The sequence below is a fragment of the Oratosquilla oratoria genome, chromosome 34 (assembly GCF_046742065.1).
Source record: "Oratosquilla oratoria isolate Oo_2021 chromosome 34, ASM4674206v1, whole genome shotgun sequence".
In the NCBI taxonomy this organism is placed as follows: Eukaryota; Metazoa; Arthropoda; class Malacostraca; order Stomatopoda; family Squillidae; genus Oratosquilla; species Oratosquilla oratoria.
Window position 1 is genome coordinate 41,795,537 of NC_134810.1, and position 15,557 is coordinate 41,811,093.

The 15,557-nt window shown below is 39.9% G+C and overlaps 2 protein-coding genes across 3 annotated transcripts in view; one reads left to right on the forward strand and one right to left on the reverse strand.

Moving 5' to 3' along the window:
• Positions 1-300: 300 nt before the first annotated feature.
• Positions 301-9,179, reverse strand: ksh (transmembrane protein 167A-like protein ksh). The gene is made up of 3 exons (XM_076173501.1): positions 9,021-9,179; positions 4,497-4,606; positions 301-527 (listed from the first exon to the last, which is right to left on the reverse strand). The coding sequence occupies exons 1-3, from the start codon at positions 9,021-9,023 to the stop codon at positions 422-424; spliced, it is 219 nt and encodes a 72-aa protein (XP_076029616.1). The 5' UTR covers positions 9,024-9,179; the 3' UTR covers positions 301-421.
• Positions 9,180-9,447: 268 nt separating this feature from the next.
• Positions 9,448-15,557, forward strand: part of LOC143018243 (8-oxo-dGDP phosphatase NUDT18) — a 68,437-nt gene continuing 62,327 nt past the window's right edge. The window contains exon 1 of one of the 2 annotated variants that reach the window (XM_076173497.1): positions 9,448-9,647. In XM_076173497.1, coding sequence (XP_076029612.1) covers positions 9,542-9,647 — 106 coding nt within the window. In that variant the 5' untranslated portion in view covers positions 9,448-9,541. The remainder of the gene's footprint in view (positions 9,648-15,557) is intronic. The other variant, XM_076173498.1, reaches the window with a different exon arrangement.

The window sequence follows — 15,557 nt, forward strand, 5'->3', positions numbered from 1 at the left end:
TTGAAGCAGGGAGTTTAATGTACTACAATCTTACTATGAACACGGAGCTGCCTAGTGTAAGCCTTATGGTCTCTTGCAGTCTCCTTTATTCTTATGGTCTTAACTCACTCAATGTCAGGTAGGACTTGAAACTTCCTCCTCTCCTGACCTCTACCACAAGTAGAAACACTAATCTGCTTGGCCAGCAAGCATAAATCTTGTGCCATCCATTAAAATAATTCAATCAAAAGAACAGCAAGGCTACAATGGGTTTTCAAAGCCAGATTATTTGAATGAAGGTAATTACTAAAATTAATTAGCAAAAATATACTTTTTATTCTCTCAAACATACGCCATTCACATCTTCCACAGATATGTATCAACATTAAACAATCGTTATACTTCCATAGAAAATTATGACAAAACATGAAGGAAGTGGCACTTAGACCCAGAAGAGAATATTAACAGCCATAAAAATACAAGCTGCTGCCACCCATGGACTCTTGCGTTCACCAATCCTTGCCATTTTCCAGAAGGTTCCAAGAATCCTGTGGAGAGAGGAGGTTTCATGTAATGTTTTTTTCAATCACAACTTATACAAAATTACTTAACCTCTCTACTACAAGGATGCGCTTAAGAAATACTTCTGAATGAAATATCTACATACAATCACACCCTATACAGAAAGACAACCTTTTTCCTACAGGGATACTTTTCCCAAAATATTTCTAATACCTGTTTATAGTATTATCTAGCAAAACATCACTGTCAGGAAGTGGTTACACCTATGTTGCTTAACCTCTTTGCAATTATTAAATTTTTATTCTGCAAAGGGATTAACAACAAATGCATATTTATTCCAGTCTTGGACATATCAAGGTTTCAATGAGTTTTTTCATCATCTTTTAATGTATATAATGAAACACTACTTTGATCTTGTGCAGTAGTCCATATATCTCTCCCACAATCCTGCTGATATGCCTATCAGCTGACAATATTCCCAAATCTTTCCCCTCTTTTGCGTTTGTAATGGGTTCACTTCCCAAGGAATAGTTTAAGGATGGTCTTTTGCCTCTACTGCCCATTTCCAGTACTTTGCATTTTTTGGTATTGAATTCCATTTCGCATTCTTGGCAAGTGAAGCAGCGTGTTCTCTGGCCCTTGTTTCTGCATGAGGGGACTGAGAGAGAGGGTTCCCCGCTGAATGAAGCGGCCTTGCTGTGGATGTGCTGTGTCTTGCAACACTGCTTCTGACCCAGGGCAGTGGGCAAGATGCAGGGATGACCCGTCAACCAGGAGGAGCCAAGATGAGAGGGAGGGAGGGGTGGTGGACGGGGGTGGAATTATGCCTTTTGACTTTGACTACCTCCTCGGTAAGGGAGAAAGAGCCCTTGATAGCTCCACTTACTCTCCTCCTTGTCAGTTAATTCTATAAGTAAACTTCTTTGTATTATCATTCACCACATGATTTTTCAGTTAAATGGTCATTGGGCTTCTATCACTCTCCTACGTGACTACCCAAACTTTATGATCACTCGCAGGATTTTTTTTTCCACTATCCCTCAAAATAGCTTACTAACTTTTGATCAGCTGATCCTATTTTCATACAGATAGCAAACACAATCCCTGCAGAATACTACTAATGATTAAACTGCCTATTCTTGATCTCACCATCTTGTATTACAATTGATACATACAAACATATACCAAAGGCTTTTTCCCCCTTACACAGGGGGGTAGCCAAAAAGAAAAAGTCATAGAAACCACTCCCACCCATTTCATTTCCCACCCTCCACCCTCCCTCCTATCTTGGCACCTCCTGGATGACAGGTCATCCCTGCATCCTGTCCACTGCCCTGGGTCAGAAGCAATGTCGCAAGACACAGCACATCCACATCAAGGCCGGTTCATAAATTCAGCGACCCCCCCCTCTCCGTCCCCTCATGCAGGACAATTTATGCTTAGCATTTTTTCCCCCATGTCCTTTTTTGCAAAGGTGTCATCATCAATAATTTGGAGCATATGCCAGAGGAAACATTGTTTCACTCACTCACTCACCAAGAATGGGAAATGAAGTTCAATACCAAAAATGGAAAGTACTGGAAATGGGTAATAGTGGCAAAAGACCATCCTTAAACTATTCCTTAGGAAGTGAACCCATTACAAAAGCAAAAGGAAAGATTTGGGACTGTTGTCACCTGAGATATATCAGGATTGTGGGAAAGACATGCAGACTACTGCACAAAAGTGGTGTTTCACTATATGAATTAAGAGACGATGATAAAAAAAAAAAAAAAAAAAAAAAAAAATTGATGAAACCCTGATGCATCAGTAGTATGGTCCCCATACAGTGAAAGATGTAAGCAAGATCAAGAGAATACAAAGGGCAGCATCCAAACTGGTTTCCAGCATGGCAGATAAACCATACAAGGAACGATTGACATAGGTGTCCAGTATAGTTGGCATGTACATATGTCCATGATTCATCCCCCACGCCCCACCCACCATGGAGCCCAATGAGGGGAGACTAGTATTTGTATATACATATTAACCTAAAATTGCCAGGGGTCATGGGAGAGTTTCTGAACCCACTGCCACTAAGGGATGACAGGCGCAGACTGTGCAGTGTTGGCCCAGGCGGTAGCTGCTTGACTTAGGGCATGCCTAACCCAAAGATTCAAGTCAGGCAGCTCAACAGATTTACCTCTCTGGCCTGAATAGAGAACTAAAGAGGTATGTTGGTAGTCCCAGGAGAACACCTCAGTGCAACCACAGCACTGAAATATCACTAAGCCTCCAGGCTCTGCAGGGATGCCATGTACAGTAAGCACATAAGTTAGTGGCCCATAACAGGTTTGGATGGTCATTGACTCAAGAGTTCATCTGCCCTTTTGATGGTTTTCTTTTTCCTTCATCTATTTGTCCAACACACCCTCCTCACTACCGAAGACCAGCAGGAAAGCCAGTTTAATCATCGACACTCCAACCATTATGGGGCAGGTAGTGCTAGGTTACATGGTACCCATAGAAGGTCAGCTGCCTCACCTAATATAGACCATCTTGTATTACAAATTATGCTAAGCATTTCTCCCTTGCCCTTGGTTTAACTCTGCCACCGGCGAAGTTCATCATATCTTGTCGCACCAGAACCGTGTCCATATAAGGGCAGTTTCCTTTGCTTCCCTAAGGTCTTGGTCGGAGCAATGGGGACTCAATGGACATTCCCGGAGGACGTGGACCATCGTCTGTACTTCGCCACAGGGACATTGAGGGCTATTGGTGTATCCCCACTTGTGTTGATTTTCTCTCGTTTTGCCCACCTTGGCTCTTCCTCTGTTTAAGGTAACCCAGTCCTTCCTGGTTAGGTTTGCTCCTGGGGGCAAGGTCTCATTTGGGCATGGTATGGCCTCGTTATGGCCCAGATTGTCATATTCCTGCCAACATTTTAGTCTATGGGCCACAGCTTGGGTTGAACCAAGGGCATGGTTCATTAAATTCCACACTACAAAGCCCTCTGTGAGAGGCACCATCCTCGTTTTCCGATAGGGAGGAGTTTCTGACATTACACCATATCATCATCATCATCCTTTTTTGTTAAAATGTGACAAAAATTAATAGAATCATATATATCCTGTGCACTGAATGAGTAATTAAATGAATGTTGTCAACAATTACAGAGAAAATCTATATACAGCTCATCATGTCTGCTAATCAATCTGGTGTCCCAGAGTTTTTTAGCAGGAGACCCACAGCCATCAAGTAAACTAACCCAGAAGCCACTCAGTAAAGAGATTTTGTGCCAACATCTGGAAAGAGTGAGTGTAGAATAGTGTACCATAAAGTGCTCTATAACTCCTGCATGGTACTTGCATTATGTCTGCTTACTACAGTGCTACTGCTAATAGTGGTAAAATTGCAACATCTAAGAAGGCGAGGAATAGTCTCAATAAGCAATTAGACACTGAAATTGCAGAGGAGAGAAAAGGGGTGCCATTACCAATGCATGAACCCTTGTCACTTTGGAACAATGATACCCTTTAATGATTTTGTGCTGATGTTGAATTATTTCATTCAGCTGAAACTGAGGTGAATATGTGTGTGTGTATTTCATGGGTCACCATTGTGATGAAATCACTCTTAGCCCATTAATCAATCAATATTACTAGTAATGTTTTTTTCAAAGACTACACACCGATTCAATAATCACAATGAACAACTGTACTAGACAAATTCTATATGTCAAAGTTTGTACTTCCTATATATAATGGCTGGCTATTTAAACTTCAAATTTAATAAACATCTTATGAGGTCATTTATTGGATCATAAGAAATAATTTTAAAACATCAAAAACTATTACATTATGAAAATTAAGTCTTATCTAAAATTCTGTGTATTCATTAAACCCTTCAAAGTTGAGAAGTATATAAATTTTAAATACTTTAGGAACACTAAACAGCCTTTCACATCAAACTCATGAATATCACATGTATCACATAATCCTACATTACACACTTACCCTGTTTTCTGTCGGTCAAGTAGTGAAGGCGCAAAAGATCGAATGTATGTACATGTGCAGATCAACAGCAACACTACACACAGAAGACTTTGAAAATTGAAAAGTGCCGACTGAAAAATAAAGAGACAGCATTACTTATGTTATTAACCATAAAACTAAAAGTAATTGGGACCCCTTATTCTGTACTTTTCTCCTGTGAAGAGTCAAGGTATATTTTGTCTTGGCTATCGCCTTTTCCAAAGGAGACAAAAAAAATATATATATATTTATATATATAATAAATGAATTCATTACATTTTCGGAAGTGCACACCTACACAATATAGCATTTGAAAATTAAATATTAATTTTGTAAATTATAATACATCCACACAATTTATGTTTTTCTTGGTGGAAATTAATTACAGAAAAGATTGCTAAAAGAAATTAATCCAACATGGCTGCGAGTTGGTGAAGAACCATGTTGTGTTGTTGTGTTATGCAAATTTCCTGCCACATATGATCACCATTTCAGCAATATCATCTACAGTTTCTGCTTATATTAACCAATCAGACCTTATTCAGAACCATCCAACACTTAAAAAATAGTCAACTCTTTGATATGATGACATACTCAGGCATCATGAGGCATGATTGGCTATAGCCTATACGAAGATGCCAGTGTCGGTGTCTCGATTATATTTATTTTGTAGTTGTTGTCCAGTGACCCCTGAATTCTGTGAACTGGCTAGATCCCATTCTCTGTGTTTATTATTACTCAGAGAGAAAGAGAATGAGTAATACAGCAGAGAGTTGATATTTTATAAGGCAAGTATTGTGATGCATCGTACATTAGGCATCCAATACTACATACAAGAATTTGACTCATATTAAAGAGGCTAAAGCTATCATTCACCTGATTGCCTGGCAGGCTTAATATCACTGTACAGTGAATCTAGCAAACTAGTTAAAAATCACCATAATGAAAACTGTATTGTCCATTTTTATTTATATTAACTTCCTTAGAAAAATAATTTCTTACAAACAAAAATGACCACTAATTATTGAGTAAAATTCCAGAGTCATACAAACATGGACATCTAACATGAAACTTATATTGTCCAACAGCTCCTAATGTAAAATTTTAGTTGTGCACACATGATACAGCAATAGAAAATTAATTATTAATTTTGTAAATTATAATGGATCAATGTAATATGCAATTTTCTTGGAGGAAATCAATAACAAAAAAGTTGCTATAACCTATTTTCTAATGAACGAAGTCTCGGCGGTTGAATGATACGGTCAACTTGAATATTCAAATGAAGGAATGTGTAATATCTTAAAACAATTATTTTAGCTCGGTATTCATAAACGAAACACCTCAAAGTGAATTCCAAACTGAAACCTGTGAAAAGTCTGGGGTAAACTTACTCACTACGGTAAATATAACAAAAGAAAAAATTAAAAGGTGTATAGACAAACTCAAAGTTAATAAAACACCAGGGCCTGACGGTTGGCATCCAAGAATCTTAAAGGAAATGAAAAATGAGATTGTTCTTCCATTAGAAATTATTTTCAAGAAATCCATCATATCCGGAGATGTCCCAAGAGAATGGAAGCTAGCTAACGTTACTCCCATATTCAAAAAAGGTGACAAAAAGAAACCAAATAACTATAGGCCTATAAGTTTGACTTCGATCGTAGGAAAAATAATGGAAACTATCATCAGAGATGATATCGAATATCATTTAGAAAGTAACCGTTTGATAAATGATAGCCAGCATGGTTTCAGACGGAAACGTTCTTGCGTGACTAACTTACTCGAATTCTACAACACAGTTATCTCGAATTATGACAAAAGAAACAATATAGATTTAATATATCTAGACTTTGCAAAAGCTTTTGATACCGTCCCACACGAAAGACTACTTACTAAATTAGCTTTGCATGGAATAAGTGGTAGCCTATTAGGTTGGACTAGTAATTGGTTGAAAGGTCGAAAACAGAGAGTTGTTTTAAATGGAAAAACTTCTGGATGGAAAAGTGTTGCAAGTGGAGTTCCTCAGGGTTCCGTTCTTGGGCCACTTCTATTCATAGTATATATAAATTATATAGACCATGGACTAAAATCTACTGTTTCCAAATTTGCTGATGATACAAAACTGTGCGGAGTGGCAAATGATCACTCAAACCAATTAGATATTCAAGAAGATTTAGATGAATTACAGCAATGGTCTGAAAAGTGGCTAATGAAATTTAACACAAGTAAATGCATGGTAATGCACATAGGTAAAAATAACAGTAAGTACGATTACAAGTTATTTGGAAATTCGTTAACAAAAGTGGATAGTGAAAAAGATCTCGGCGTAATTATCAGTAACGACCTCAAATCATCCAAGCAGTGTATTTCAGCCTCTGAGAAAGCAAATAAGATTCTGGGATTGATTGTGCGATCTTTTGATTTCAAAAGTCCATCACTCATTAACAAGCTATATAAATCGTTAGTTCGTCCACATTTGGAATATGCTGTTTCCGTATGGTCACCGAATCTCATTAAAGACATTGACAGACTGGAAAAAGTACAACGGCGAGCCACAAAACTGATTCCAAATATCAAAAATAAATCATACGAAAATCGACATGAATCTGTTTTCCCTAAAAAAGCGTAGACTCAGAGGTGACTTGATACAGGTCTTTAAGATTTTAAAGGGAATTGACAACATCAAAAGTGACCAAATTTTCACATTGAATGAGAATCAGACAAGAAACAATGGTCTCAAACTGTCCGGAAATAGATTCAACAACTTTGCCAACCGTGTAGTTAATGAATGGAATAAACTTCCTGCACAGGTAGTGCAATGTAGTTCAGTTCGAAGCTTTAAGAATCATTTAGATAAATACCTAAGTAAGATGCTGTAATGATTATAATTTATGTTATATTATTTGTTTTGTTTTGTTATAATTTGTCTGTCTGATTTATTATTAGTTATATGTCAATTTATAATCATTTACTATTTACCTTTTTGTTTGTTATTCAACTATACCTATGCATTTCTTTATGTATTTTATTTGTTATTTTAACATTATTATAGTTTTCATTTATTATTAATATGATTTTTTTTTTTTTTTTTTTTTTTTTGCATCCGACCTAGATATGGATCAAAAGGTCTCCTGTCGGCATGCTCCGCCTTTGTAATCCTTTGTAATCCTTTGTTTGTTTTGATATGTTGAGGTCGATGAAATGAAAGGATGATAAATTAGTCTATTCTATAACCTACCTAACCTACCCAATGTTTAGTAATTCGGTAACTCAAATTCTAAAGATCATCCAAGTCATTGTCACAGATGCTGACAGCCTGATTATTATTGTACCTCAGGCAATTAACAGACGACAGTAGAACCCTGTGTTCTCTTATAAACTTCAATGAAACCCTATTGTCTTTGTAACAACGATTATTAATGTCACCTAGAATTGGAGAACACCTGGTCCACAATGTGAAAGCTGTCGTCTGATAGTGACTGGACTGGCATGGCGTCCGTACTGTATCCTAGCGGCTTCGTTTGTTAGTAAATTTGCTTGTAGCAAGGTTTTTTTTGTTTTTAATTTCAACCAAGAAAATTGCTTATTACATTCATGTATTATAATTTAAAAAATTAATATATAATTTTCTAATGCTATATCTCATGGGTGTGCACAACTTAAATAATACCGCTCCTAATGTAATATTACTAAACCTAACATCACCATTCCACAGATGGAACTGGATAGACAACATGGCGTCTCTAACCCTTTGTCACAGCTCTTTTCAGTAGTATATATGCTTTTAGCAAGTTATTTTGATATTGATTTCCACCAAGAAAAATGTATATAAGGTTGACATATATTTACAAAACGAATATTCAATTTTTTATTGCTGTATTACATAAGTGTGCATTTCTAAAAAAAAAATACCTAGAAAAATATGTTTGCATAATGCCTTGCATAAGAGAGAAAAAATACCTGACTGATAATAAGTGGGCAAAGAGATCATAGATTGATAGAATCATGAAGAATGATAGAGGTCCTGTTCACAAACAATATTAATATTTCAACCCCTAAACCTGTTGTGCTATAAACAGCAAAATAATTTGAGGCAAAATTATTAAGGTGAGAACCTTCATGAATAATTTTTTTTAATGAGTTCAAAACTGTATTCAAACTAAAGAATTATAATTATCATACTTGATACTATGATGTGTCCTTCTGAAATTTACCTAGTTTCCCTTGTTCTGTGCTATCTAATTTCCTATTGCCATGACAATTTCTACCACCTTGGTAACTAATGATGCATTACTTGATTTCAATTTTGGTGTTTGTAACTACAGGTAGTATATAATCTAAATTAAACCACTTACCGCATGAGTTTGAGTTTCACATTAATCATCACAGAGTGAGAGTATCAGTTATAAATGCATGCTTATGTAACTCAATATATTCATAGGAAACCTTTTGATAAATCATTTCTAGGCATTATGAAATAATTTTCTGAAAATGTCTCCTTACCATTGTGTCCTCGAAATCCTCCAACGCCCACAATTGACTAAAGTTCACTACTTTTCCAGCTTGTCTCTTGCTTAGTTGCTAAGTTGCCAACACTGACTCTGCGATTACATAAAAATAATACAACTATAGATAATGATAATAGCTATACTTTCTATTACTAATATTTATTTAATAATTTTGTGTATGGTTTTGTATTCGTTGATAATTTAGTTGTTCGTATATGTTTTGTTTGTATATGAAATAATAATCGTAAAATACTATAAACGTTAGAAGATTATCTCGCTATGGGCTAGGATCTTATTTTGTACCGTCAAAATGAGTGAATAGGCTATGAGATGCGTGTTAAAGTATTCAGTCTTAAGTAAATGTCCTGTAGTTTCTATTTCCAAGTGCATATAATTCTATCTGTATGCATCAGACGACGTTCGCTCTTCGCGTACTCGTTAGTCAAGTTTGTACAATTGTAGCGGATGTACGTACCTTGAAAGTTTGCCAGGATTCTCAAATTCAGGCGTACCAGAATGGATTCGGTAGAGGGGAACATCAGGTTGCTCCTCGATGGCAAAGGTGTAGAAGAATCCCAGGAATTCTGCGACTTCACTTTAGATGACCAGAACGAAGTAGCAGGTGAGTGACGAAATTTAGAGACCTGACACGGGATAAGCGTTAGATAGGAAAGCGAAGAGTTGAAAACGCCGCTTCCTTCCCCAATAACGGAACGCTTGAGAGAATTCTCTCTTGTCGCGTACAAAGCTCTTTTAACCTCTACTCTTTTCTTACCGGCAAGTTGATTGGTATTTACAAATTTGTATCTCTGGATGTAGTTTGGTTGCATTTGCCGATAACCGAAAACTGATCCGATGGAGCGGTCGACCAAGTTTATATTTTGAGTGAAATTCTGTAGGCGATGGTGATAAACTGTATATATTTTCACACCCAAATAAACCTTTTAGATATCCAAAACAGCGTAAGACTGCCACCATGTACTTGTGAACATGAAACTTGTACTACAATACAAGTGGGCGAGGCAGTGGATAGGAGGCGATTATAGATAGAAATCACAGGTGAATCCATTGTCTAGAAAGGTAAAATCTTATTTGTAGTGTTCTACAGCTTCCAAAGGAGGCTGAGAGGGAGAGGTAGGGAACAGTGGGAAGGACAGACGTGTTGATGTTTCGTTAGTGTTATTTCAGACAAGCCTTGTTGGTGCAATCGATCTTGTTGATAACAATATCCTATTACAAGATAACCCTTCACGCTGTTTGTTTGGTGTTCTTTTTCTCGCTTATTTATTTATTTTTGTCTGGTGTTTCCACATGATATTCAAGATAGTCTGTGTATTAGACTGTTTACTTCCTTTTCTACCAAAAACTGTTGATCACTTTCCACTTATTTTAAGACTTCCGTTTTCTATTTTTTTATCGTCAGTCCCCCCCCCCATTGCTTACCATGTTTTCATCGTTCCCGCCACTGCCCGTGTCTCTCTCTCTCTCTCTCTCTCTCTCTCTCTCTCTCTCTCTCTCTCTCTCTCTCTCTCTCTCTCTCTCTCTCTCTCCTCTCTCCTCTCTCCTCTCTCCTCTCTCTCTCTCTCTCTCTCTCTCTCTCTCTCTCTCTCTCTCTCTCTCTCTCTCACTTTCTCTCTCTCTCTTCCTGTCTGTCTCTCTTCCTCTTCTCTCCTCACTTCCTGTCTGTCTCACTCTTCCTCTCTCTTCTCTCTCTCCTCTCTCTTCTCTCTTCTCTCTCTCCTCTCTCTTCCTGTCTGTCTCTCCTCCTCTCTTCCCCTCTCTCTCTCTTTCTCTTCCTCTCTCTCTCTCTTTCTTCTCTCTACTCCTTTCATGTCTTTGTCACTCTTCCTGTCTCTCTCTCGTCCTCTTTCTCTTCCTCTCTTCCCTCCTATCATACTGTCTCTCACTCTTCCTCTCTCACTTTCTCCTCCTCTCTCACTCTTTCTCCCTCTCTCTCTCTCTCTCACTCTCTCTTTCTCCCTCTCTCTCTCACACTCTCTCTTTCTCCCTCTCTCTTCATCTCTTCCTCTCCCATTCTCTTCCTCTCCTCCTCTCCCATTCTCTTCCTCTACCACTCTCTCTCTTCCTCCTCCTCTCCCACTCTGTCTCTCTCACTCTCTCCTCCTCTTTTGCTCTCACTCTCTCCTCCTCTTCCTCTCTCTCACTCTCTCCTCCACTTCCTCTCTCACTCTCTCCTCCTTTTCCTCTCTCTCACTCTCTCCTCCTCTTCCTCTCTTTCACTCTCTCCTCCTCTTCCTCTCTCACTCTCTCCTCCTCTTCCTCTCTCTCACTCTCTCCTCCTCTTCCTCACTCTCACTCTTTCCTCCTCTTCCTCTCACTCTCTTCCCCTCTCTCACTCTCTCCTCCTCTTCCCCTCTCTCACTCTCTCCTCCTCTTCCTCTCTCTCACTCTCTCCTCCTCTTCCTCTCTCTCACTCTCTCCTCCTATTCCTCTCTCTCACTCTCTCCTCCTCTTCCTCTCTCTCACTCTCTTCCCCTCTCTCACTCCCCCTGGTGAAAGAACGAACAAATAAATTTAGAAGAATAAAAAAAAAAATGGCGATTCTGCACAAGAGCCGCCTGTCGATTGGATTTAATTAATTTGTTCATATTCTCTTCCTCCACGGGGGTGGGGGGATGGGGGGAGGAGGCTTTGGAACTCTTCATCCCTTCCTCCACATGTCTGTTTTAGACTCGGAAAGACACCTCACCCCCTCCCCAACAGTTCACCAACGCTTGGCTTTGAATTTATTCGTTTATCTATTGATTTACTTGTTTATCTCTGTTGGTTTTATATTTTTGTAATCGCGATCCACAGGGAATGTTATTTAATTCTTATTCTTATTTCCTATCCTTCTTCCCTTCTCACAAATATGAGGATGAAAGAAACGAAGAATTATTATATACGGCTGTCAGAACGATGCATACAACCTAAACTAATTCAAAAGCTGAATCGAATAATTTTTCGTTAACCAGATTAATATGATAAAAGAACGCAACAAAGTTGAATCCGTCCAGGAAAAAACAGTCCTGTGGTCTATGCCATAAATGCCATTTATTCGTTTCTATGGCAACCGAAGGCATTCTGGGTAGCGAAGGGTGTCGGGTCGGAGGTGGATCTGGACTAAGTTTACATTCTGGGGGCTGGGCTGGTGTTCGATGGATGGGCGCGACCTCAGCGACAGGGTTCGTGTGTAAAATCGAATTCCATTGATATGTTTGAACTCTTCAACACTAAGAGGTTATTGTTCTTCCTCAAGGGGGGTAATTGTAAAGATAATGTAAACACGTTCAACCAAACGTATGAGGTGAATAGATGTACCGTCAATGTTCAACAAGGTTTATGATATGTGTGTGTGTGTATGTATGTAATACTTCGTTCCGTAAATTCAAGAAGCAGTGTTGCCATATGGGTTAAGCTACATATTTGGAAACCACGAGAATTTTTTTTTTTTTTTTTCAATCTTTGCTCATTCCACAGCCACGAATGTCTCTCTCATCCTCTTTGGCTTCTCGTTTAGTCGACACCCTCCCCCCCCACTCTATCCCTCTAACTTTTCTAACTCTCCTTGCTTATGGTACTCGTCTTTGCGTCTACATTATATTCCTTTCATCCACGTTTCTCATTTTCTAAGGTTTTAACCATTTTGTCTACTGTCCTTCCATACTACGTTGTCCATATTTTCCTCACTCCTCATCTTCCTCATTTTTTCTCCCTCCTTTCTTTCTCCCTCCCCCTTTTCCTTCTTCCCTCCCTTCTCCTTCCTCCCTCCCTTCTCCCTCCCCCTCCCTTCCTCCTCCCTCTCTTCTCTTTCCTCCCACCTTTCTTCCTCCTTCCCTCCCTCATTTTTCTTTCCTCCTCCCTCCCTCCCTCATTTTTCTTTCCTCCTTCCTCTCCCCTTCCTCCTCATCCCCCTTTTAACTTTCCTTCCTCGTTCCTTTCTCTCCCCCCTCATCCATCCTCCTTCTCCTCACCACTCCTGTTCATCGTGAAGATCCTCATCCACCTTTCCATCTCCTACTCCGCTCCTCCTCCACCACCCCCTTCACCTTCATTTCCCCTCTCCTCCTTCCCCTCTTCAGCTTCCCCTCCCCATCTCCCCCTCCTCCATCACCCCTTCTTCCCTATACCCTTCCTTCCCTCCCCTCTCTTCCGTGGTTCTCCCTGTTCGTCTTCTCCCCTTTGCCATCTTCCTCCCTTCCCCCCCTCTCCCCTCCCTCCTGTCCCCCTCTTCCCTCCTTTCTCTGCCTTTCTTCCCTCCTTCTCCTCCATCTTTTTTTCCTTCCTCTTGCTCCTTCTCCCTCTTCCCTTTCTCCCCCTTCCTGCTACAGGTATGACGTAAAATCAGTTTTTATTTGGTATCGAACAGTGTACAGAGAAAGTAATTGCACAGGTGGAATCCGGTTTTAGATAAACAGTCGTACTTTTTTCTATTCTCTTTCCGCAAAAACCTTTCTTCAGTTCACTTGGTCGCGTAGTTGCATCGTAACCAATCAACCTCTCACTCCAGATGACGTCATGATAAACAAAAGAAACCTCGGAGGAGAAACTGAATGATTGTGGTTTGCGTAGCTCGTATTAAACCACGGATAAGTGGCCAAGATATGTTGCTACACGTATATCACCTTGTACAAAGAACAAAAGACTTACATCCATCACGTCAAACGAGACACGTCCGTACCAAGGCCTCTGCACCCTTTGGAACTCACGTAGGGATTGGCCAAGCCACAGTTTCTCCTCGTGCAATGGGGATGAAGAGGTGTTCGTGGCTGTCACGCACATTCGAATGAGAACCATAAGGTATATTCTCACAAGGGATATTGTTTAGAAACTTGGTTATTAAACTGCTCCATACCCATGGATTCAGTGTCGTTTGATATGATTGTACGTAAGTTAGAGTTCCTGAGTCCTGGTGTAGTGTTACTATGGTTCTACTTCACAGTATCGTTCAAATAGTTAACCAAACATGCCCAGGCTTTTTCCAGGATTTGTACAAATAAACTAGGTAAAGTTGTAAGTGGGAACTAGTCAGAACAGACAGAATTCAGAAGGGAGATAAGACTTTTGACCACATTAAGACCATTAATCACCTTATCGAGAAAAAAAACACGGAATACAATGTACGTCTGTGTTCAGGTTTCGTAGATTACGAAAAGGCCTATAACTGGGTGAAACGACGGGGAGTCTGTACCCAAACAAGGTGCAAACAAACATGCTACTTACGTAATTATCAGGCGTGGCAGAGACATTTCACCAATACTTCAGTAGTTCAGTAAATGAACAAAGTGACTTCGGGTAATCGCTCCGTCCATACCATCCAGGGCCTAAGGGCTGGAGAAGTACCACAAAGGTTGATAAAATAGCCAGACGGCAGATAAAAGAAAAAGGAAAGTATCACCTGATACGTAAGGGTTTTAGTTGAATAATAAAACGAAAAAATGGCGTTAGCAAGAATAGAATTGTTGAAGTGGGCCAGATGCGGTACTAGGTTGGTCGAGTCGCTGTTTACAAAGTTCAATTCGCGAAATCCCAGTGGGGGGTCTTGCTAAGATGAATAAAGTATTCGGTATTAACCAGGGAAGGGTTCTGTCATTCGGTAAGATATTCTCTCTCTCTCTCTCTCTCGCTCTTCCTTCCTCTTCCTCTTTCTCTGTGTGCGTGTTTTATCACAATATATTTCTCCCCTTCTTCCTCTGTGTGCGTATGTGTTTTATCACTATATTTTTCTATCTCTCCCCTTCTCTCTCTCCCTCTCCCTCTCTTCCTGTGTGTGTGCGTGTGTCTGTGTTCTATCACACAATTTCTCTCTCTCTTTCTCTTCCTCTTCCTCTTCCTGCGTGTGGGTGTGTGATATCTTACTCTTTGGTATTTCACCAGCGCTTCTATTCTTATTGCCAGTATCACATCACTATTTCTTATATTAATTCACGAAAGTCCGGGGACTTAAGCCGAATAGAATCGCCAGGTACGCGTACAAGTCTTCGACCGCGCGTGTGTACATGTACACTTCTTTGTGTATGGGTGTGTACATCTGGAACCACTTTTTGTTCTGAGGTGCTGGTTGGCCGCTTCCAAGGGAAGCTACCACTCCAAGAACAACAGCCCTGGAATGTGCCAAGGTTGTGTGTGTATATTGTACGTATGTACATTGTACCTAGGTTCTGTACACCTGTGCAATGTTACCTTCCCTCCCTTCTCTTCCCACAACCTCCTCCTTACTCCCTCTCCTATGACTCCCATTCCTCCTCTTGATCTTCCACCTCCTCCTCCTCTCACCTTCACTTAATCTTCCATCAGTCTCCTCCTCCTCCTCCTCTTCCTCCCACCTCCTCATGCCTCTGTACTCCTACACTCCTCCTTTTCCCTCTTCCTCGTACACTCTCCTCCTCCTCCTCCTCCTTCTTCATCCCACTCTCTCCTCCCATCTCCTGCACCTCTTCCCACCTCTTGCTCCCACCTCTTGCTCCCCCCTCTCCCTTCTTCTTCCTCCCACCTGCTCCTCTTCCTCTTCTTCCTGCTTCCTCTCTCTTTC